This window comes from Globicephala melas, chromosome 19 (assembly GCF_963455315.2).
Source record: "Globicephala melas chromosome 19, mGloMel1.2, whole genome shotgun sequence".
NCBI lineage: Eukaryota > Metazoa > Chordata > Mammalia > Artiodactyla > Delphinidae > Globicephala > Globicephala melas.
Window position 1 is genome coordinate 7468022 of NC_083332.1, and position 20954 is coordinate 7488975.

The window sequence follows — 20954 nt, forward strand, 5'->3', positions numbered from 1 at the left end:
TCAGGTGGTGGCTTCTCTTGACCCTCCTTTTCCCCTTGTCTCTCCCCAGCCCCTGGGCCGCATGGGCCAGCCAGCGGAGGTGGGGGCTGCCGCTGTTTTCCTGGCCTCCGAAGCCAGCTTCTGCACTGGGATTGAGCTGCTAGTGACTGGGGGTGCGGAGCTGGGGTATGGGTGCAAGGCAGGTCGGGGCACCCCCGTGGAGGCCCCCACCATCCCTTCGTGATCTCCCACATTTCCACTTGGGCTTCCCTGACTAGGGCTCTCCCACCCAAAACTCAGTCTCCCAAATTCCAGTCCCCCCCCCCAACTCTAGACATCAAGCCCACTTACCAATGTGCCAAACCACCGCACAGTTTCCCTTAAAAGCGCTCTGCAGCCAGAAGGAGGAAGCCATCATTACATTTATTTTCGGCCCTTTATGAGTCCTATCACACCAGGACCCCGTCCCCCCGCCCCACCCAGCCCCACGCATTCCCACGCGTGGCCTGGACCCGAGGGACTACAACTCCCGGCAGGCTTTGCAGCAGGAGCCTGTAGCCAGGGTCTCCTGGGAAATGTATTGCAGGTCGGCTTCACCAGCTCGCTAATTAAAAAGGCCCGTAGGGGAGAGTAAATTAAGCTCCGATTAGGAAATAACGGAGGAGGTAAAGCAAAAAGATCTGCACTTTATTCTTGGCGCTTAGGGAAAAGGAGTTTTGACCTTGCTGCCCGCGGAGTAGGAGGGTGGCCAGCGCCAAAAGTCCTGATGGAAGAGAAAGCCGTCGGGTTGAAACTCCCGGGTCAGAGGGAGGAAAGGCTTGGGGGCTGGACTCCTGGGTTTCTGGAGGAGGAAACTAGGGAAGAGGGAGGAGGAAACTAAGGGGCGTGGACTCCCGGGCTGGGAGGAGGGGGACTCGGTTCCCCGAGGTGGGGAGAGGGGCCCAGTTGGGGGTAAGTCCCCCAGGTGTGGAGGTGGAGCTGCATCGCTGCTGCGGATTGGCCGCGGCGGTGGGCGGTTTGGGGGTGGGGGGCGCGTGAGGCAATCGCTGATTGGCCGCGGCGGAGGCGGGCGCTGTCTCGGCGCCGCGTCCTGACTGCTTCCAGCCGAGGAGGTGGGGGAGGACTGGGGAGGAGGGAAGGAAAACAGGGAGACACCCTGCGGGGGTGGGGTCAGAATTTGACTGGCTGGGCCTGTGGCTTTTAGGACTGGGGAACAGAATTTGGGAGCAAAATGTCCCAGGGTAGAATTACGCAGACTCAGTGACCTAGGGAACGGAGTTCGAGGATAGAGGAGGAACAATATTTTGGTGTCACAGTAACCTGGATGCAGGAGTTGGGGGAACTCTGACCACGGAAGGTTTGGGGGGCACAGTGACCGCGGAGCACGATGTAGGGGACACTGGTGCAGGTTTGAATTGCTAGCGATTAGAGGGATCCTGAGGGGCTGTAGTCGTCTAACTCTGCCCCTGGGGGTCATGAAGTTGGGGCGACACTCTTGAAGGGGAGTAACCAGGAAATCCTGCTCTACGGGCTGCTCATTGAAGCTCATTGATGAACTGGGGGATTGAAAATTTTCGGGTGTCACTGATGAAGGGAGATGGAAGGAGGCATGTTGAACCGAGTGTATGTTTATACCTTAAGAAGTTACAAAGAATACACATATATCTTCTCGTTGGAAAGAAAACCTATATTCAAACAGGGAAGTATCTGGACAGAGTGAAGCTCCCCCTTCATCCCTACCTGCCACCCTCTTCAGAGTCCTTTCCGTTTAACGGTGCATTTTTACATAATATCTGCGCCCACCGACATTTATAGTGTGCTTTTTCTTTTCACCAAGAATCGTGGTATGTGAAGGTTTCTGCTCCCTGCCTTTCCCCCTCGGGTTGCTTATCCTTTTCAGCGCTCCACAACAGTACTGTACCTACTGAAATGCATTTTTGAAAACCTTTGGATGCACGCTCTAGCGTGGGGGCTGGGAGGAGGGTTTATTTCCACGTACTCCCTTCGCCTCGCGAGTTCCAGCGCATGCGCTGTGCAGCAGGACCCAGCTCCCCGCGGGCGCCCAGTAACTGGGAAGGCCAGGCCGGCCTTTGGTGGTAGGCTGGCAGCCATCCCACGGGAGGAGGCGTGAGCGGGGCGGGGCAGGAACGTCTTTATCCCGGCCCGCGCCCTGGGCGGGCACAGATACCTGCCTCACACACCATGGCTGCAGCGGCGTTGAGGCAGGTGGGTTCGCGGCCCAGTGCCGGGGTCTAGGGAGCCCTGCGGTGCGGCGCACTTCCGGGCGGACCCCTCTCCGGTGGCCAGTCCGGCGCGGCGCCGCTCCTCCCGCACTCGGGTTCCGCTGCTGGGCCGAGGAGGAGGGGGCCCCTTGGAAAGAGAACTAGGCTTTAAGGGGGGTGAAGGGAGAGAGGTAATCGGTGGGAAGGGGACCCAGATGGGACATATAAGGAAGGATACATGGAGGAGGAGACGGTAATGGGAGAAGCATGGGGCTGGGGTGGCGGGATAGATTAGGAGGGAATAGTCAGCCTTTGGGAGCGCCGGGATAAGACGCCCAGGACTTCTGGAGTGGGAGTAGGATGAACGCAGAGTTCAGTCTCAGGTCTGGACTGGGAATTGGACCCAAGGCCCTATTTTCTTGGAACTAAAGATAGAAGTAGAATGTTGTGTCCCCGAAACCCCTTATCTGAAACTCTGCACCTGGGTTGGAAATCGAGGCAGCATCTCATTGTCAGTGACAGAGATCTTCCAGGCGAGAGTGGAACCCCTCCATTCTTACTGATAGGATGTCAACAGGCAGAGCTTCCGAGAGTCTGTGATTCTAGAGAACAGGGCTTCTTAGTGAGGAAGGAAACAATAACAACTCAAAGAAGGAGATCTTTACAACCCTTGACAGCTGTAGCATAACGTTGGGAGAAGTGGTTCCTGTTAACTTTGCACCTGACTTTATCTGGGACTTTTATCCCAGCCTGATGGATAGCAGGACAGATGTTTACTTTCTGAGTCTCAATGACTGAGACAGGCCTGGGCTGTGATTGGGACAATCTAGGCTTTGATGATGACACTCCTGGGCTGTGTTGGTAGGTCAGCCCTGGGCTGTGACTGGGTCAATGGAGGTTCCATCATATTACAGAGCCCTGCCCTGTGCATACCCCACCATACTCCAAACCATTTCTCATTTCCTGATTCAGCCCCAATCCTTTTACACTGTTTGTCCCAAAGGCTCATCTATCATCTGAGATCTCCTTTGGGCCCAATTCCCCACCCCCACCCCGCCCCCATGGTTTGGGGTATCAGACGGTGAAGCACCTTCCCCGAGCTGAAGTGAGACCCCTGCCCCCAGAAAAATGTCCTGGGAGGATGAAGGGAGATTCTCCCAGTGTGACAGGGTCTCTATGGCCAGTACAGATTTATAACCTGGAAACAGTGCCTGGCACCTTCTCTCTGCCCTGTGGGTGTGTTTTTCTGCCTCTCCTGGATATCTCTGTCTCCAAGTATCACTGAGACAGTTTCTCTCCAGCTGTTGGCATTGCTCTGTCTCTCCCAGTGTTTCCTCATTTCCCTAGGTCTCCCTTTCACTTTGTGCTATCACCTAAGTTGGGTCTTGGTCTGTTCCTCTCCTTTCTCCTGTTCCCTCTCTCATGGCTTCTGTTTATCCTGCCTTCATTATGTTTTCTTGATTTCTCCGGGCTTTGCCTTGTCTGAATTTCTCTCCCTCTTGTCTCTTGTCTCAGTTTTAATCTCTCTTTATGATCATATCTATTTTGGCATCTCTTGGCCTTGATTTCTGTTCTTTAAAGTTTTCTATTTCCATGTCTCTCTTTCTCATTCTTACGCTTCCCTATTTTTTCCCATTCGGCCTCCCTCTGAGTCTGAGAGCTGCTTTCCTGCCCACATGCTGGCTGCCTCCGCCCTGCGTATCCCAATTTTCTCCATTCCATGGGTGTCCTGCCCCTCTTGGACAGAAGCAGGCCAGTGGCTTGGACAGGCTACACAGCGCCACCTAGAGGCCATGCCCAGGACCCACACCCACACTCTGATCATCCCAGAAGCTCTTGGGCCCCATACCATTCAGGACCACTCTTCAGACTTCATGGCCTAGACTTTAGGACATTACAACTCCGCAGCCCCCCTCTCCTCATGACTCACCTACTGACCAGTGACTTCTGCCATTCACATCCGTTCTCAGTTCCCCCAGCTCACAGGGCAGGAGCAGGCTAGGCTGTTCTGTCTCTCTCAAACCTCATGACACAGCTGCCTTCCCACCAGGCTGGGGAAAGGGGTATCGTGAGGTCAGAGACCACTGGGGAGAAGCCATTCTGCTGGACACAGCCAGACCTGCTCTCCCATGCTGGCCTCGGGCAGGACCACAAGGGAAGTGTTCATCTGAGCAGTGTCTCTTGATGACCGGGGTGGTCCTCAGGTCCATGTGGCTGCCCCTCAGCCCTGGGAACTGAAGGGAATTGGAACTGCTGGTGTCCAGGGTGTGGGATTGGGGCTTCAGGTAAGCTGAGCCCAGTTGATCTATTACCCTGAAAGAGAAAGACTTGGGCTCCTGGGTCTGAAGGAGGATGAGGCTGGGGGCCTGGGTCCTGGCTCTGAGCGGGGAGGGGCTGGGGGCCTGGATCCTGGGTCTGAGGGAGGAGGGGCCGGGGGCCTGGACTCCTGGGTCTGAGTGGGGAGGGGCTGGGGGCCTGGATCCTGGGTCTGAGGGAGGAGGGGCCGGGGGCCTGGATCCTGGGTCTGAGGAAGGAGGGGCTGGGGACCTGGACTCTGGGTCTGAGGGAGGAGAGGCTGGGGGTCTGGATCCTGGGTCTGAGTGGGGAGGGGCTGGGGGCCTGGATCCTGGGTCTGAGGGAGGAGGGGCCGGGGGCCTGGATCCTGGGTCTGAGGAAGGAGGGGGTGGGGGCCTGGACTCTGGGTCTGAGGGAGGAGAGGCTGGGGGTCTGGATCCTGGGTCTGAGTGGGGAGGGGCTGGGGGCCTGGATCCTGAATCTGAGGGAGGAGGGGCCTGGATCCTGGGTCTGAGGGAGGAGGAGCTGGGGGCCTGGATCCTGGGTCTGAGGGAGGAGGAGCCGGGGGACTGGACTCCTGGGTCTGAGGGAGGAGGGGCTGGGGGCCTGGATCCTGGGTCTGACGGAGGAGGGGCCGGGGGCCTGGATCCTGGGTCTGAGTGGGGAGGGGCCGGGGCCCTGGATCCTGGGTCTGAGGGAGGAGGTGCCAGGGGTCTGGATCCTGGGTCTGAGGGAGGAGGGGCCGGGGGCCTGGATCCTGGGTCTGAGGAAGGAGGGGCTGGGGGCCTGGACTCTGGGTCTGAGGGAGGAGAGGCTGGGGGTCTGGATCCTGGGTCTGAGCAGGGAGGGGCAGGGGGCCTGGATCCTGGGTCTGAGGGAAGAGGGGCCGGGGATCTGGACTCCTGGGTCTGAGGGAGGAGGGGCTGGGGTTCTGGAATCCTGGATCTAAGGGAGGATCAGGCTGGGGGTCTGGAATCCTGGGTCTGAAGGGGGAGGGACCTGTGGGCCCTGCTCCTGGGTCCTGGGGAAGCATGACCTATAGGCCCATCACTTTTCTAACTCTTTTCAGGATTTGGGTTCCCCCCGGGGAGGCCTTCACTTACCTGCACACCTTCCTGTGTCGTCCTCTGTCTGATCTGGTCTCAGGGCTGGGCCAAAGTTCCCTGGGGTAGGAGGCGCCTGTGTTTGACTTTGCCCCAGCATGGAGGAAGGGATGGGAGCTGATTCAGCTCTTTATTGGATGGCCCTCGTGAGGGCAGGGAGGGGACTTGGCCTCCTTTGGGATTTCCTCCTGCTACATGCTGATCAGGACAGGGGAAGGGACTTGGCCAGGGCCACGTGCGCTGTCTAGAATGTACTAGGCCTGGGACAGAGCCAGCCGGAGGGACCTGCCACGTGCAGGAGGTGGCAAAGATGGTGCCAGGGGTCTCTGCTCTCTCTGTCTGCTGGCCTCACCACCTTTCTTACTTCTGTCCCCACCCCCAGATTTGGACCCGAAAATTTCTCCCTGTCCCTTGGCTTCTGTGTGGTCTCAGAAGATATGACTCATCCAGCTTCAAGGTGACAGGAGGGGACTATACTTTTGGATCTCAAGGAAGAGGGGCTGGGAGCCTGGACCACTGGGTCTGAGGGAGGCAAGGGCTGGGGGCTGGATTTGGGCATCTCCAAAAGGTCCAAGGTCCAAAGGTGAAGGTGGGTGGCAATGGGGTAGCCTAATTGCCCGCCATCAGGCCATGGGAAAGAGAAGAAACCACATGTCCCAGAAGCCTCTGGGGCTACAGTTCCCTCTTCTCACTGGGTCTTAGCCCCAGGGATTTGTGGGGCTAAGTTTTTAGTTTTTTAGATTGGAGGTTGTGGTTAGATTCCAGGACACCTGTCTTTTCTCAGGCTGCAGACCTGCAGCTGGAGATGACACAGGAGCCTCATAAGAAGCCTGACCCCAGCAAGCCCCTGCTGTTCGGGAAGACATTCACCGACCACATGCTGATGGTGGAATGGAACAGGGAGAAGGGCTGGGGCCAGCCCCGAATCCAGCCCTTCCAGAACCTCACAGTGCACCCGGCCTGCTCTGCTCTCCACTATTCCCTGCAGGTGGCAGGGTGGCTGCCCTCCATCCCCATCTCTCTCCGCATCTCTTCCCTCTTGCTGTGTCTCTTGCTGGGTTTACCTCCCTGGGTTTGCTTTTTGTGTGTTTCTCATTTCCGTGCACTCCTCATCCGTTTTCTGAGGCTTGTCACGTTCCAGGCCCCATGTTGGGTGGTGCAGGGTTCCCCGAGATGAGCAGACCCAGCTTCTTCGCTTGAAAACCCCACCCAGTGGGATCTGTGCTCAGATGGAGGCAGCTGAGGCATTGTGAGAGACCAGGGGAGGAATGCCCACCCTACCTCTAATTTGACAGGAAGTGGGGTCTTTCCTGCAAAGAGGGGAGCTTAGGCTCTTAGAGGGAGAAGAGACATCAGTACAGACATAGTACAAAGAAGAGCCCAGCATGTTTGGGGGGAAGCATGAGGTTGGAGCCTGGTAGGGGTGCCTGAAGATGTCATCAGGACCACAGAGGAGCTGGGATCTTGTCAAGGGTATTGGGAGCCCTGGAGGGCTCCGAACAGGCATAGAGCAGGTAGAGAAAGACCCCTCTCAGGCCATGTGGAGGATGCGCTCGGTCCAGAGCTGGGGGGATGGCCAAGAGGCAAAGAGATTCAGGGGCGGAGAGATTCAGGGACACGAGGGATTTGGCCGGTTGGGCGAGAGATGAGCAGGGAGGGTCGAGGACAGTGCCCTGAGGTTTAGTCAGGTGACCATGTAGACCACGGGACTGTCCCCATACGGGGACACAGGAGGAGGATGACTTTGCAGGACTTGGTGAGGGACCCGTGAGGAGAGACCCAGAGGCATTTGGTTTCAGACTTCATGCTATGGCTGAAAGCAAAGTCTTTCTGTGGAAGCTTTAATTGTGACAAAATTTGAATGAACACATTGCAGTTCTAGTAGCTGGTTTGCAGTTTTTGTCCCTTAGGGCATTTGGTTCTGTGACATTAGGGATGTTTTCCTTTTTTTCTTTTCTTTTCATAATTTTGACAGTTTTCTTCTTCCCACCTACTCGGGACATTTGACTAGAACCGATCATTTCTGTGCAGAGGAGACCCAGCTTGGGGAGCAGTTAGGTGCAAAGGACAGACAGTTAGGACATGTCCACAGATCCCCCCAGGAAGGTGGCTTTTGGAGACCAGCATTTGTTTACCTCCCTTTTCAGCCTAACATGCCAGGATGTTCTCCGGCTGGGGACCCAGTACTTTTTCTTTAGTTGAGTGAGTGCAGATGAAGGGGTTGAGCTAAGGCCCTGGCATCCAAAGCGTAACGTTCTTTGTGATGTCCTCACACAGGACGCCTGGGGACCTGAGGCCAGCTGAGGGCATGGGAAATTACATCCTCGTGTCATCCTGACTCTGGGGGCAGTGTGGAATAACACCCAGCCACTTGTGTTATTTTTTATTATTGTGGTAATAATGCACATACATAATAATACAGATAACATAAAATGTACCATTTTAACCATTTTAAAGTCTACAGTTCAGTGGTATTGAGTACATTCCCCATGTGGGGCAGAGAGCATTTCCACTCTCTAATTCCAGAACTTTTTCATCATCCAAAACAGAAACCCCACACCCATTAAGGACTCATTCCCCAAGCCCCTGACCCCAGCACCTGCCAACCATTAATCTGCTTTCTGTCCTATCTCCCCGTATTTTTATTTATCTACTTATCTATCTATTTATTTATTTATTTGGACATGCGGCTTGCAGGATCTTAGTTCCCCAACCAGGGATCGAACCCAGGGCCCCAGCAATGAAAGCGCCAAGTCCTAACCACTGGACCGCCAGGGAATTCCTCCCCGTATTTTAAAACTTTTAGTTTTATTTGGAATGTTTTTCAATTAAAAGCACCTCTTTTGAAAAGGGGGTCATATATTTACACAGTTCAAAAAAGAAGGAACAAATATACCTCCCCAGGCCCCAGCCACCTCACTGCCCTCCCTGAAGCAGCCCCCGCCACCCAGTTCCAGTCCCCAGGTCCTTCCAGAGTTCTGCTTTCAGGATGGCAACACGGATGTGTATAATTGTTTCACTCCATTCTTCCCCCATAAAAGTCAGCATATGGTACACTCACTCTTTGGCATCCTGCTTCCTTCTGTTAACGTAGCCTGGAGATTCCTGAACAACCCTTGAAGAGCTTTTTCCTTCTTTTTGCTGCTGTGTAATATTCCATCCTAACAACGCCTTGTTTAGGCCGTCCTCTATCGTTGGACACTTAGGTTGTTCCCAGTCTTGTGCTATTATAAACAGCATTACAATAAACCAGGAAACACCTCCCTTCCTTAAGAGCAAGTGTATCTCTCAATTTCTGCAACTGTTGGCTCAAAGGGTATGTGTGCTTGTAATTGTGACAGATGTTGAATCATGGCCACCTCTACAGAAGTTGTATTGATTTCCACACTTAACCAGCAGGCCCTGTTTTCCCCATACCCCGGGTGACCCTTGTCAAACTTTTAGATCTCTTCCAATCTCCTAAGTGGTTTTAAAGTTACCTCAAAGTAATTTTTTTTTTTAAAGAAGATGTTGGGGGTAGGAGTTTATTCATTAATTAATTTATTTTTGCTGTGTTGCGTCTTCGTTTCTGTGTGAGGGCTTTCTCTAGTTGTGGCAAGCGGGGGCCACTCTTCATCGCGGTGCGCGGGCCTCTCACTATCGTGGCCTCTCTTGTTGCGGGGCACAGGCTCCAGACGCGCAGTCTCAGTAGTTGTGGTTCACGGGCCCAGTTGCTCCGCGGCATGTGGGATCCTCCCAGACCAGGGCTTGAACCCGTGTCCCCTGCATTAGCAGCAGATTCTCAACCACTGCGCCACCAGGGAAGCCCACCTCAAAGTAATTTTAACTTGCATTTTTCCCCTAATTATGAAGTTGACTGTCTTTTCACAAGCATAAGAGCCATTTTTAGTTCCTTTCTGTGAACTGTCCATTTTCTTGGCTGATTTTTCTATCAGGGTGGGTTTCAATATTTGTTTATTTGTAGGAGTACTTTGTATATTAGCCAAACCATTTGTGATATGTGTTGAAAGCCTCTGCCCAGTTTGTTTTATTTTTATGCAGTGAAATGTATCAATCTTTTTTTTTTAACATCTTTCTTGGGGTATAATTGCTTTACAACGGTGTGTTAGTTTCTGCTGTATAACAAAGTGAATCAGTTATACATATACATGTGTCCCCATATCTCTTCCCTCTTGCGTCCCCCTCCCTCCCACCCTCCCTCTCCCACCCCTCCAGGCGGAGCTGATCTCCCTGTGCCGTGCGCGGCTGCTTCCCGCTAGCGAGCCACCTTACGTTTGGTAGTGTGTATATGTCCGTGCCTCTCTCTCGCCCTGTCACAGCTCACCCCTCCCCCTCCCCATGTCCTCAAGTCCGTTCTCCAGTAGGTCTGCGTCTTTATTCCTGTCTTACCCCTACGTCAGTCTTTTCTTTTTGGTTTCTGTGATTCGTCTTATTTAGAACGCCATCCCCAATTCAAAATATGAAACGGTCGTCTTTTGTTTTCTTCTGTTGGTTTCATGGTTTAAAAAAATTCTTTTCATTTAAACCTTTAATCCACCTGGAATTTTTCCTGATGTGAAGTACGAGATAGGGATCCAACTTAATTTTTGCTTTTTCCAGAGATGAATATTTGGTGGTTCAGCACCATTGAACTGAATTAATCATATTTTTAAAATTTTTATTGAAATATAGTTGGTTTACAATGTTGTGTTGGTTTCAGGTGTACAGCAAAGTGATTCAGTTACACTCTAATACACTTTCCAGTCTCTTCCATTGTTCAATCTGTCAATTCATATGTCAGTGTCACTTTGTTTTAAGTGTTGTAGGTGTAGAAGCTGTTTTAATATCTGATAAGGCTACTTCCCCCTCCTACCTCTTGCCCTTATTTTAAAATTTTTTCCAAAATATTCTGACTATTCTCGTTTATTTTGCATTCTTCATTCATTCGTCTATTCATTCAGTCAACAGAAGCCTACTGTGAGCCAAGCACTGGGCATAGTGAGGTTGGGGGGGGTGGTTCTCTAGCGACACTTCAGGTCTGGTCCCTGTCCATAGCACTTCGGGTCTCTAGCGAAACAGACATGAAAGAAGCAAAATGAAACCATGGGGGAGGAATCAGGGTGCCCTGACCTATCTGGGAGTGAGGCCACATCATGGTGGCAGCAGCAGAGGCCCAGCAGGCAGTGGTAGTCGTTGAGTATAGGAGGCTGGGGATGAGAGAGGCCAGACCTTGTGGGGCCTGGAAGGCCAAGGGGAGGTTTTGGGCTTTCTCCTGAGAACAACAGCGCGGGGATGGGGACCAACTTTTTAAAAAGTTTTTATTATGAGAAATTTCAAAACATAAAGGTATAATAATAATTCCGCCATCCCCCCAAACCCCTGCTTCATCAGTTAGCACTGGTTGGTCACAATCTTCTTTCATCTGGACTTCGCTAACACTTTACCCTTTCTGTATGATTTGGAAGCAAACCCTGGCTGTTGTTGGTGTTTGGCCACACCACGTGGCTTGTAGGATTTTAGTTCCCCAACCAGGGATTGAACCCAGGGCCTCGGCAGTGAGAGTGTGGAGTCCTAACCACTGGACCGCCAGGGAATTCCTGGACATGGTATTTTTTTAAATTTTATTGAAGTATAGCTGATTTACAATGCTGTGTTAGTTTCTTGTGTACAGCAAAGTGATTCGGTTATATATTAATGTGTATATGTATATATATTTTTCCATATTTTTTCCATTATGGTTTACTACAGGATATTGAATATGGTTCCCTGTGCTATATAGTAGGACCTTGTTGTTTATCCATTCTTTTTTTTTTTTTCGCGGTACGCGGGCCTCTCACTGCTGTGGCCTCTCCCGTTGCGGAGCACAGGCTCTGGACGCGCAGACTCAGCGGCCATGGCTCACGGGCCCAGCCGCTCCGCGGCATGTGGGATCTTCCCGGACCAGGGCACGAACCCGTGTCCCCTGCATTGGCAGGCGGACTCTCAACCACTGCCCCACCAGGGAAACCCTATCCATTCTTACATATAATATTTGCATCTGCTAATCTCAAACTCCCAATCCATCCCTCCCCTGCTCCGCCTCCCCCTGGCAATCACAAGTCTGTTCTCTATGTCTGTGAGTCTGTTTCTGTTTTGTAGATAAGTTCATTTGTGTCATATTTTAGATTCCACATGTAAATGATACCATATGGTATTTGTCTTTCTCTTTCTGGCTTACTTAACTTAGTATGGTAATATCTAGGTCTATCCATGTTGCTGCAAATGGCATTATTTCATTCTTTTTTATGGCTGAGTAATATTCCATTATATATATATATACCACCTCTTCTCTATCCATTCATTTGTTGATGGACATTTAGGTTGCTTCCATGTCTTGGCTATTGTAAACAGTGCTGCTATGGACATAGGGGTGCATTTATCTTTTCGAATTAGAGTTTTGTCTGGATAGCTGGATGATATGGTAACTCTATTTTTAGTTTTTTGAGGAACTTCCATACTGTTTTCCATAGTGGCTGAACCAATTTACATTCCCACCAACAGTGTAGGAAGGTTCCCTTTTCTCCACGCCCTCTCTGGCACTGGTTATTTGTAGACTTTTTAATGATGGCCATTCTGACCCGTGTGAGGTGGTACCTCGTTGTGGTTTTGATTTGCATTTCTGTAATAATTAGTGATGTTGAATCCCCACAAAGCCTCTTTAAAAATGTAACTTCTGGGATTTCCCAGGTGGTCCAGTGGTCAAGACTCCCCGCTCCCAATGCAGGGGGCACGGGTCCGATCCCTGGTCAGGGAACTAGATCCCGCATGCCGCAACTAAAGATCCCGCACGCTGCAACAAATATCCTGTGTACCACAACTAAGACCCACTGCAGCCAAATAAATAAATATTAAAAAAAAAAAAAAAAAAGACTCTGTGGTATCACTGTTGAAGGCCCGGGTTCAATCCCTGGTGGGGGAACTAAGATTCCCACAAGCCCTGTGGTGTGGCCAAAAAAATAATAATAATTAATTAATTAATTTTAAAAAGAAAGTAACTTCCATATCGTCCTCATTCCTGAGAAATAGTCCTAAAAAAAAAAAAAAAGAAATCGTCCTAATAACACAGGAAGGGTTTAAGCAAAGCATTCTCCCTGCTCTGGGTCTCTCTGTTCTGCTTTCTCTGGCCTCTGCCCTTTGCTCTCTCCTCTCTTGGTCTTTCTGGTTCTTTTCTCTCTCTTTTTCTCCCCCTCTCTGTGCTAGTAGGTTAGTCTCTTCCGCCGCTCTCTGCCTTTTTTTCTGTGTCTGTATCCCTGTGTATCGGCCTCTGTCCCTGGCTGGCTGAGCTGGTCCCCTAGCCCTGATCGCCCGCCTGCCTGTCCCTGCAGCTCTTTGAAGGCATGAAGGCGTTCAAAGGCACGGACCAGTGCGTGCGCCTCTTCCGACCTTGGCTCAACATGGACCGGATGCTGCGCTCTGCCCTGCGCCTCTGCCTGCCGGTGAGCGGGTGGCAGGGGGAGCGGCGGGCTGGGTCCAGGGTCGCGAGGGCCCCATGACTCATCTTCATCCCGCCCAGAGTTTTGACAAGGTCGAGTTGCTCCAGTGCATCCGCCGGCTGGTGGAAGTTGACAAGGACTGGGTTCCCGACAGCTCCGGCACCAGCCTCTACGTGCGGCCTGTGTTAATTGGGAACGAGGTGGGCTGGCTCCCAGGGCTGGGGGTGGGGTGGGGAGCCACACTTGGGGGAGGGGTGGGGACCCAGACATGGGTCAGGGGAGCGGCCGGGGGCCTGGACTCCTGGATCCCTGATGCCCGCTTCTACCCATCTCAGCCCTCGCTAGGTGTCGGCAACCCCACGCGAGCCCTCCTGTTCGTCATTCTCTGCCCGGTGGGCGCGTACTTCCCTGGAGATGCCTTGAGCCCTGTCTCTCTCCTGGCCGACCCATCATTCATCCGGGCCTGGGTGGGTGGGGTCGGTGACTACAAGCTGGGGGGGTAAGTAGTCCCTCACCCCCCGCCGCGGGTCTGGTGCACTGGGTGTCAGAGACACAAGGTGTGTCTTTGGATGTCCACTGGTCTTCTCGTCCTGTTTCACGTGGTTGGGGACAGCTGTGCTTCCATGTTGGGATGTACTGTCATTGGCACCGTGGTGCGGGGATGGAGGGGCGGGTACCAGGGTGTGTGCTAAGTGCTGTGGACAAATCGGCCCAGAGACTGGAAGGGGTTGGGTGGAGGTAAGTGGAGAAACTCAGACTGGCCCTCAGGGAAGCCTCCAGAAATGAAGTTTACACTTAGCTCACTGGTCTCTCCTCCAGGTAGCCTCCCCTGAAAACCCAAGCTCCGCCAGCTCCCATAGTTCCCTGGGGCTCCAGCGCCCATCACCCTGTGTGTGGACTTTCTGTGTACATCTGTCTTTCCAGGGTCCTTGGCTCAGCAGGGCGAGGAGGGTTAGGACAGGGATAAGGCAGAGGGCGGGGTAAGGGTGTGTTGGGACAGCAAGTGTGGCCCCAGCTGAGAGTTCATTTGGGTCCTTTCAAAATACATCTTGTGAGGTCTCCTGAGGGCCAGGCCCTATGCTGGGTGAAGCTGGGGGACACAGATGAATCAGATCCGGGCCCTGCCCTCCAGGGGCTCCCAGGTTGGTGGGAGCCCCAGTATCTGGGGCAGCATGTGCACTGGTGGAGGTGACCGGGACATTGTAAAAGTCTTCACGGAGGAGGTCTGATGGGTAGAGAGGAGATGGTTTCCTGGATACAAAAATGGTAAACAATTTCTAATCCTCAGAACACATGTGTAGGGGCAGGGAGGAGGGGCAGAGTCAGGGAAGGAAAAATGAGTCTGGTTTTTGCAAAAGGCTTAACAGGTGGTCCCGGAGCAGGCCCAGCCCTGAACACTGGACTGAAGGGCTGGGATCTTGTCCCAGAGGCAGTGGGGAGCCATGGGAGGTTTGTGAGCAGGGAAGGGGTGAGGTCCGCTCTGGGTGAGAGACAGTGAGTGTTAAAACAGGGCGATCTGGGAAAACATAGAGGTGGCCCAATTTCCTGGGAGAGCCCAGAGAAGGCCTGAAACCCATCCTGGAGGTTCAGTAACGCCTCACAGAGGAGGTGACATCACAGGTGGTTTTGAGGGACATTGGAGCATTTGGTCAGTTGAGGAACTGGGTGAGGAGGGGGATCTGCAGAGGAAACAGTGGTGCATTTGTGATCTGGAGAGAGGAGAGAAGGAGGAGGGGTGATTGAGAGACTTGACCCCAGGCTACTGGCCAGGGATTCTGTCCTGCGGCCACTGGGGAGCCATGGAAGGGCTGTGAGTGGGGGAGGAGCAGGGTCAGCCCTGGTCGTGTCCCCATGTCGGGCCACGCTGGGGGAGGATGGGAGTGCCTTACCCTGGTCCACCGTGTTGCTGTCCACCAGGAATTACGGGCCCACCGTGTTTGTGCAGCAGGAGGCCCTAAAGAAGGGGTGTGAACAGGTCCTGTGGCTGTACGGGCCTGACCACCAGCTCACTGAGGTGGGCACCATGAACATCTTCATCTTCTGGACCCACGAGGATGGGGGTGAGCCCACCCATGACCCAAGCCAAGCCCTGGGAGAAGTGGGTGGGAGCAGAATGCTTAGTGGATTGCAGGTCTCAGGGGTTAGGGGCGCGTGGGGTGGCCCCTAAGAGGATGGGAGGGTGTGCCTGAGGGTGTCAGGTAAGCCCCCATCTCGTACACCTGACCCAGCGCTGGAACTGGTGACCCCCCCACTGGACGGTGTCATCCTGCCTGGAGTAGTTCGACAGAGTCTGCTGGACCTGGCTCGGACCTGGGTGAGGGCACAGTGTCTTTGGATGGCCGGAGTGCTGGGGTACTGCTAGGTTGGGGGGCCAGAGTATGGGAGGGGTGGTCGGGGTGGGCTGGGGCACAATGGCACGTCTTCCCTCCTCCTCCTCCCAGGCGCTGTCCTTACAGAGGGAGCGACAGGGCTCTGCAGCAGGGCAGCCCACCACCGGGCTCAGACGTATCTGTGTCTTGCCTCACAGGGTGAGTTCCGGGTGGCAGAGCGTAAGATCACCATGAAGGAGTTCCTGCAGGCGCTGGAGGACGGCCGGGTTCGAGAAGTCTTCGGTTCAGGGACCGCTTGCCAGGTCTGCCCTGTGCACCGAATCCTGTACCAAGGCAAGGTGAGGAAGGGCTGCCCTTGGCCATGAGAGAGAATAAGGGGGAGGGGCGCCTCCTCACGGCCCTTTCTTCCCCAGCACCTCCACATTCCCACCATGGAAAATGGGCCTGAGCTTATCCTCCGCTTCCACAAGGAGCTGAAGGCGATCCAGGTGAGGTGCACTTGCTGGGAAATGGGCTGGATGCTTGTTCCGTTTCGCACAGAAATTCACATCCCGGGAGCCTCTGGACTGAGGCTCCCCTCCCCCTCCCCCATAGTCCCACAGGCTGATAATGGCTCCTCCCATCAGCCTCTGGGCCCGGGATTGAGTTTGCTTTCCTTGAGCCTCTGCGTCCTAGCACACTTCTTGGGGCTAAATGATCCTTTTCTGTGCACCTCTGGAGCCCTGGCTTGAGAAATCCCCATCCCATGAGCTTACGGGACCTTAAGCCAGCCTTCTGGCCACTGAGGTCCGATCCCCAAGGATCCCCAGGAGCCCTGGGCTATTCCTCTGGCCTGAGAAATCTTGCTCCTACAAGCCTCTGGACCGTGGCCCCCTCTGTGGCCTAGGAATGTTTCCTCTCATAAGCCTCTGGAGGTATCTTCATTCGTCTGGACCGAGGTATCTTGCCTTTCCTGGCACTCGTGTGAGCGTCTGTAAACTCCTGTGCACCCGGACCTAGAACTACACCTCTTGACTCAGCTGAAAACGACTTTTTCCCAGAGCCTTCAGGGTCTTACAAGAACTCCTCTTTGCAGAATTACATCTCCCGTGAGCCTCTGCGCCATACTTGCCACGACTCCCCCTCCCCGTGATTGTTGGTGGGCTTCTGGGAAGTGGAATACACTTCCCATGAGGTCCTGGGGCGCAACTTCGCCAGCACGCAGCCTGGGACGCCGCAGGGCCTGCTGGGAGTTGTAGTGTGGCTTCCCCTCACCTCCGCCTGTGTTATCCCGCAGTATGGAGCAAAAGCCCACGAGTGGATGCTACCTGTGTGATGCTGCGGGCTGTGCCGGACCACTCCACGGATCCACCGACCTGTAGCATCCAGTGCCTGTTGGATCTTCGCCTTCATACCAGTGATTCACCTGAAGTGCAATATGAAATAGAAGGCGGCGGCCCGGGACGCCTGGGTTTCCGGTGCCCCCACGTTACACTCCCAAAGCCATAAGGGCCCGACCCAGGCGTCTTGGCCCCTAGCCCCGCCACTCAGGCCTTGGGGACCTGGACTCCCCGCTGCTCCGTGTTGTGGGGTCAAGGATACACCTTGACTCAGACTCTGCATCTCCATTTTCAGGCCGGATCAACCGGTGCTGCTGTTTTTTTCCTAGCTGCAATTTTGAAATAAAATGCCAAAGAACAAGCCATTAGGTGTCATCTCCAATGATGCAACTCAGGGACTCTAGGGTCTTAACCAGGAATCCCCGCGTTCAGCCCATTTCATTTTCAAGGGCCCAGAAATCCAAGGCCCCAGTGTCCTGGCGGTTTCTCTGACGGGAGAGATTTTTCCACTTCCTCACAAATTGAGCTTAGCATCTTCCCCCACTAAGCCGTGCCTCCCCCGCTGCCGCATCTTGGGGACAGCCCCCTGGTATATTCCAGTCACTAGGCCAGACCCCTCAGCTCTGTACCCCTTCCCCCAAAGCCCATGAGTCCCCAGCCCTGTCCTCCTTCCCCAGACTCTGCCCTGTCTGTCTCTTCTTCTTGGCTTCAGCTCAGAGCTTGTCTCCTGCCTGGACCTTTCTCCTGGCCTCCAGTTTGACCCAGAAGGGGTCTTTCTACACCCAGAGCTGCCCCTGCAGGACCAGGTATAACTGGTTGCAGATCTGGCTTCAAACCTGCCTCTGTTTTCTGCTTGGTGTGTAACCTGGGGTCTGCCACCTGACCTCTGATCCAGTTTGTTGGAGGGAGACCCTGTGGGACTATTGGGCAGACTCCACCTGTGGCCTGTCCAGCAGCCATCAACTTTGGGACTAGAATTCTGATTTTGGGGTCAGCAGCCAACCAGTGCCACCCCCCCATTCCCTTTTGTCAATCGTTGCTCAAGGGAAGGCCACAGGCCAAGGGGACACAGGGGGAAATTTGCCTGGAGGCCTCTGGGAAAGCTGTCTTCCCTCGATAAAACACTCCAGAAGAGCTACCTCTTCTTTTCTTCTCTACCTGCTTTGTCTGGGATTACCTGCAAGTGTGATGCTTGGAGCTGCTGCAGCCATTTCTTGGCCAAGAGTGCCAAGGCCTGCTCACTGAAAGACCCAGCTCCTCCAACTGGGAAATGTCTGATTTCTGGATTGTTTTGTTAAAAAAAAAAAAGCCAAAACAAAAACCCACTTAAGTCACTTTTGTCAGGTCCTTTATCTTTTGTAATTTGCAGTTGTATGTGTGTGTGTGTGTGTGTGTGTGTGTGTGTGTGTGTGTGTGACTTGCAGTCAAAAGCTTCTTTGCTTCTGTGCATCTCGGAATGGCTAGAACTGACTGCATCCAGGGAGAATCCCTGATTCTAGACTTGGTCCCAAATGAAGACCTAAGCCAGATTTTTATCTTAGATTTGAGTCCTAAGGGAATGATCAGGAAGGGGTAAGTAGCTGTTGCCTGGGAAAAAATTACGCAAACTGAAAGTTGAGAATTATGTTTTATTTGGCAGAAAAAACTGGGGACTTAAGCCAGAGACACAGCAACTTAGATTGCTCTAAGATACTGCTCTGAAGAGGCAGGGGGGTGGGGGGAGCCAGGATATATAGGAGTTTTTGCAACGAAGACCAGGTAGTCAGAACGTCAAAACATTACTGTTAGTTAAAGAAAACCAGGGACTTCCCTGGCAGTCCAGTGGTTAAGACTTTGTAATGGGGAAGAGTCAATTTTGACTCCAAGTTGGATCTGTTTCTTTGACTTTGACCTTTGCTTTCAGTTGCTTTTGTTATTATAATCATACATAATGGCCTGCCTCAGGGAACCCTGCCCCTCTGCCTGAATGTTAGACTAAAGTGCCTTTGTTCAGCTCACAGGGAGACAACCTGACCCTGCCCACCTGTGAATGGCTGCAGGAAAGAAATTAATACATCCCCTCCCCATGCTGGCCGAGCCTGGCCAAATGAATGGCCTTTTTACTTTACTTCCTCACCTCCTCCCCGTCTCTGTTCTATAAAAGAAACTGGCATTCAGACCCCAATAAGATGGTTATTTTGAGACACTACTCTGCCATCTTCTCAGTCTGCCAGCTTTCTGAATAAAGTCGTTATTCTTTGCCTCAACACCTCGTCTCCGAGTTATTGGCCTGTCGTGCGGGAGCAGAGCGAGCTTGGACTCGGTAACAACTTTGCCTTCCAATGCGGGGGTGCGGGTTCGATCCCTGGTCAGGGAGCTAAGACCCCACATGCCTTGTGGCCAAAAAACCAAAACATACAGCTGAAGCAATATTGTAACAAATTCAATAAAGACTTTAAAAATGGTCCACATGAAAAAAAAATCTTAAAAAAAAGAAAGAAAGAAAACCGGATACCTCAAGTTAAGGGATTTAGTGCCTTGTTTTTGTTTTTGTTTTGCCCAGCCTCGCTGGCTTGCAGGATCTCAGATCCCCAACAGGGATTGAACCTGGCCCACGGCAGTAAAAGCCCAGAATCCTAACCATTAGGCCACCAGGGAACTCCCACACTTTTCTATGTATGGGAAGATGCAAGAGTCTGGGCTCATTGAAATCATTCCTTTGATTTGCACCTCAGCTATCTGGGGCCAGTATCCTGTGCTTTCTTATCCTGAGTCTCCTCTGGGTGCACCGTCGGGGGGTGGGGCTTGGGGTGTCGGCAGCAGTTGACTGCTTGATGGGTGGCATCCTGTTTATGTCTTGAGTTCCCTCAGGGCTCATCAGTAGGGCAGCAGTAATGTAAGGGCTTGATAGCTGCAGCATCGTTTATTTACTGATATGGCAGGTAACATTTTTTTTTTATTGACATAGCCATCGTTTTGAGATAAAAAAGGCAGAGGTCCTCCTGAGGAAACAGGCTCAGAGAGGTAAACTCACTTTTTCTTTCTTTTTAAAAATTTTATTTATATGTATATATTTATTGAAGTATAGTGGATTTACGATGTTGTGTTAATTACTGCTATACAGCAAAGTCAGTTATACATATATATATATTCTTTTTGTAAAATATTCTTTTCCATTATGGTTTCTCATAGCATATTGAATACAGTTATCTGTGCTATACAGTATAAACTCACGTTTTTTTTTTTAGCTGTGTCGGGTCTTAGTTGCTGCAAGCGGGATCTTCGTTGAGGCACATGGGATCTTTTGTTGCAGCGCACGGGCTCCAGAGCACGTGGGCTCTGTAGTTTGCAGCACACAGGCTCTCTCATTGAGGCATGCGAGCTCAGTAGTTGCGGTGCGCGGACTGAGTTGCCCCGTGGCATGTGGGATCGTAGTTCCCCGACTAGGGATGCAACCCGCGTCCCCTGCATTGGAAGGCGGATTCTTTACCACTGGACCACCGGGGAAGTCCCTAAACTTACTTTTCAAAAATCACTTGAGGCAGAAGCACCTGAGAGTAAACAGAGACATATGTTGACATGCAATAGGTTAACTACTGTTATTCTTAAGTGAATGAATGAATATTTTGTTAATTTTCTGTCATAATTTCTAATTCTATAAATATGAATAGATGTAACCCACATAAACTAAAGTTCTTAAATGTTCCCAGTGATTTTTTTTTTCTTTTCTTTTCTTTTTTTTTTTTTTTTTTTGCGGTACGCGGGCCTCTCACTGTTGTGGCCTCTCCCGTTGCGGAGCACAGGCTCCGGACGCGCAGGCTCAGTGGCCATGGCTCACGGGCCCAGCCGCTCCGCGGCATGTGGGATCTTCCCGGACCGGGGCATGAACCCGTGTCCCCTGCATCGGCAGGCGGACTCTCAACCACTGCGTCACCAGGGAAGCCCATTCTCAGTGATTTTTAAGAGTGTAAAGTGATTTTTGGTCTCAGGACCAAAAAGTTTAAGAACTGCTGTCCACGGACAATGCCTGGCACTTAGCAAACCGATGTCAGTGTTGGTTAAATAACAAAATAAGCAACAAATCTGATATGGTTGCAATTTATCACATAAAAGAACTTTGTTTCTTGTTTTGCATTCGTAGACATTTTAAAGGGTCCAAGCTTTTTCTGTTTGAGACAGACATTCCGTAGGAAGATTCCAGCAGGCTTACTTAGCATTATTGCTTCATTTGATCACTTTTCAATGTGAATAAGACACTTAGGTTGCAGATGAGAAT

General features: G+C 52.3%; 2 protein-coding genes across 6 annotated transcripts in view; both read left to right on the forward strand.

Annotated features, from left to right (window-relative positions):
• The window catches only part of HSD17B14 (hydroxysteroid 17-beta dehydrogenase 14), a 17083-nt gene extending 16236 nt beyond the window's left edge, over positions 1-847 (forward strand). Inside the window, exon 9 of the mRNA XM_030873640.2 lies at positions 50-847. Coding sequence (XP_030729500.1) covers positions 50-223 — 174 coding nt within the window. The 3' untranslated portion in view covers positions 224-847. The remainder of the gene's footprint in view (positions 1-49) is intronic.
• Positions 133-17062, forward strand: BCAT2 (branched chain amino acid transaminase 2). Of its 5 annotated transcripts, XM_030873639.2 has the most exons (11): positions 2022-2205; positions 5982-6056; positions 6384-6587; positions 12943-13053; positions 13131-13250; positions 13386-13549; positions 14968-15110; positions 15279-15364; positions 15578-15718; positions 15794-15868; positions 16657-17062. In XM_030873639.2, exons 1-11 carry the CDS (start codon positions 2182-2184, stop codon positions 16693-16695), a joined length of 1182 nt encoding a protein of 393 aa, XP_030729499.1. In that variant the 5' UTR covers positions 2022-2181; the 3' UTR covers positions 16696-17062. The 5 variants fall into 5 exon arrangements, with proteins under 5 accessions (XP_060145803.1, XP_030729499.1, XP_060145800.1 ...); XM_060289820.1 differs by lacking the exon at positions 2022-2205 and adding an exon at positions 133-152 and having other exon boundaries at positions 15794-17062; XM_060289817.1 differs by having other exon boundaries at positions 15794-17062.
• Positions 17063-20954: the final 3892 nt, after the last annotated feature.

Bases quoted from the DNA above. Each gene is read 5' to 3' on its own strand.
- BCAT2 (XM_060289817.1), top strand. From the start codon at position 2,182: ATGGCTGCAGCGGCGTTGAGGCAG. The intron at 13,251-13,385 runs GTGGGCTGGCTC...TACCCATCTCAG, and splicing joins CTGTGTTAATTGGGAACGAG to CCCTCGCTAGGTGTCGGCAA. The intron at 15,365-15,577 runs GTGAGGGCACAG...CTTGCCTCACAG, and splicing joins TGGACCTGGCTCGGACCTGG to GGTGAGTTCCGGGTGGCAGA.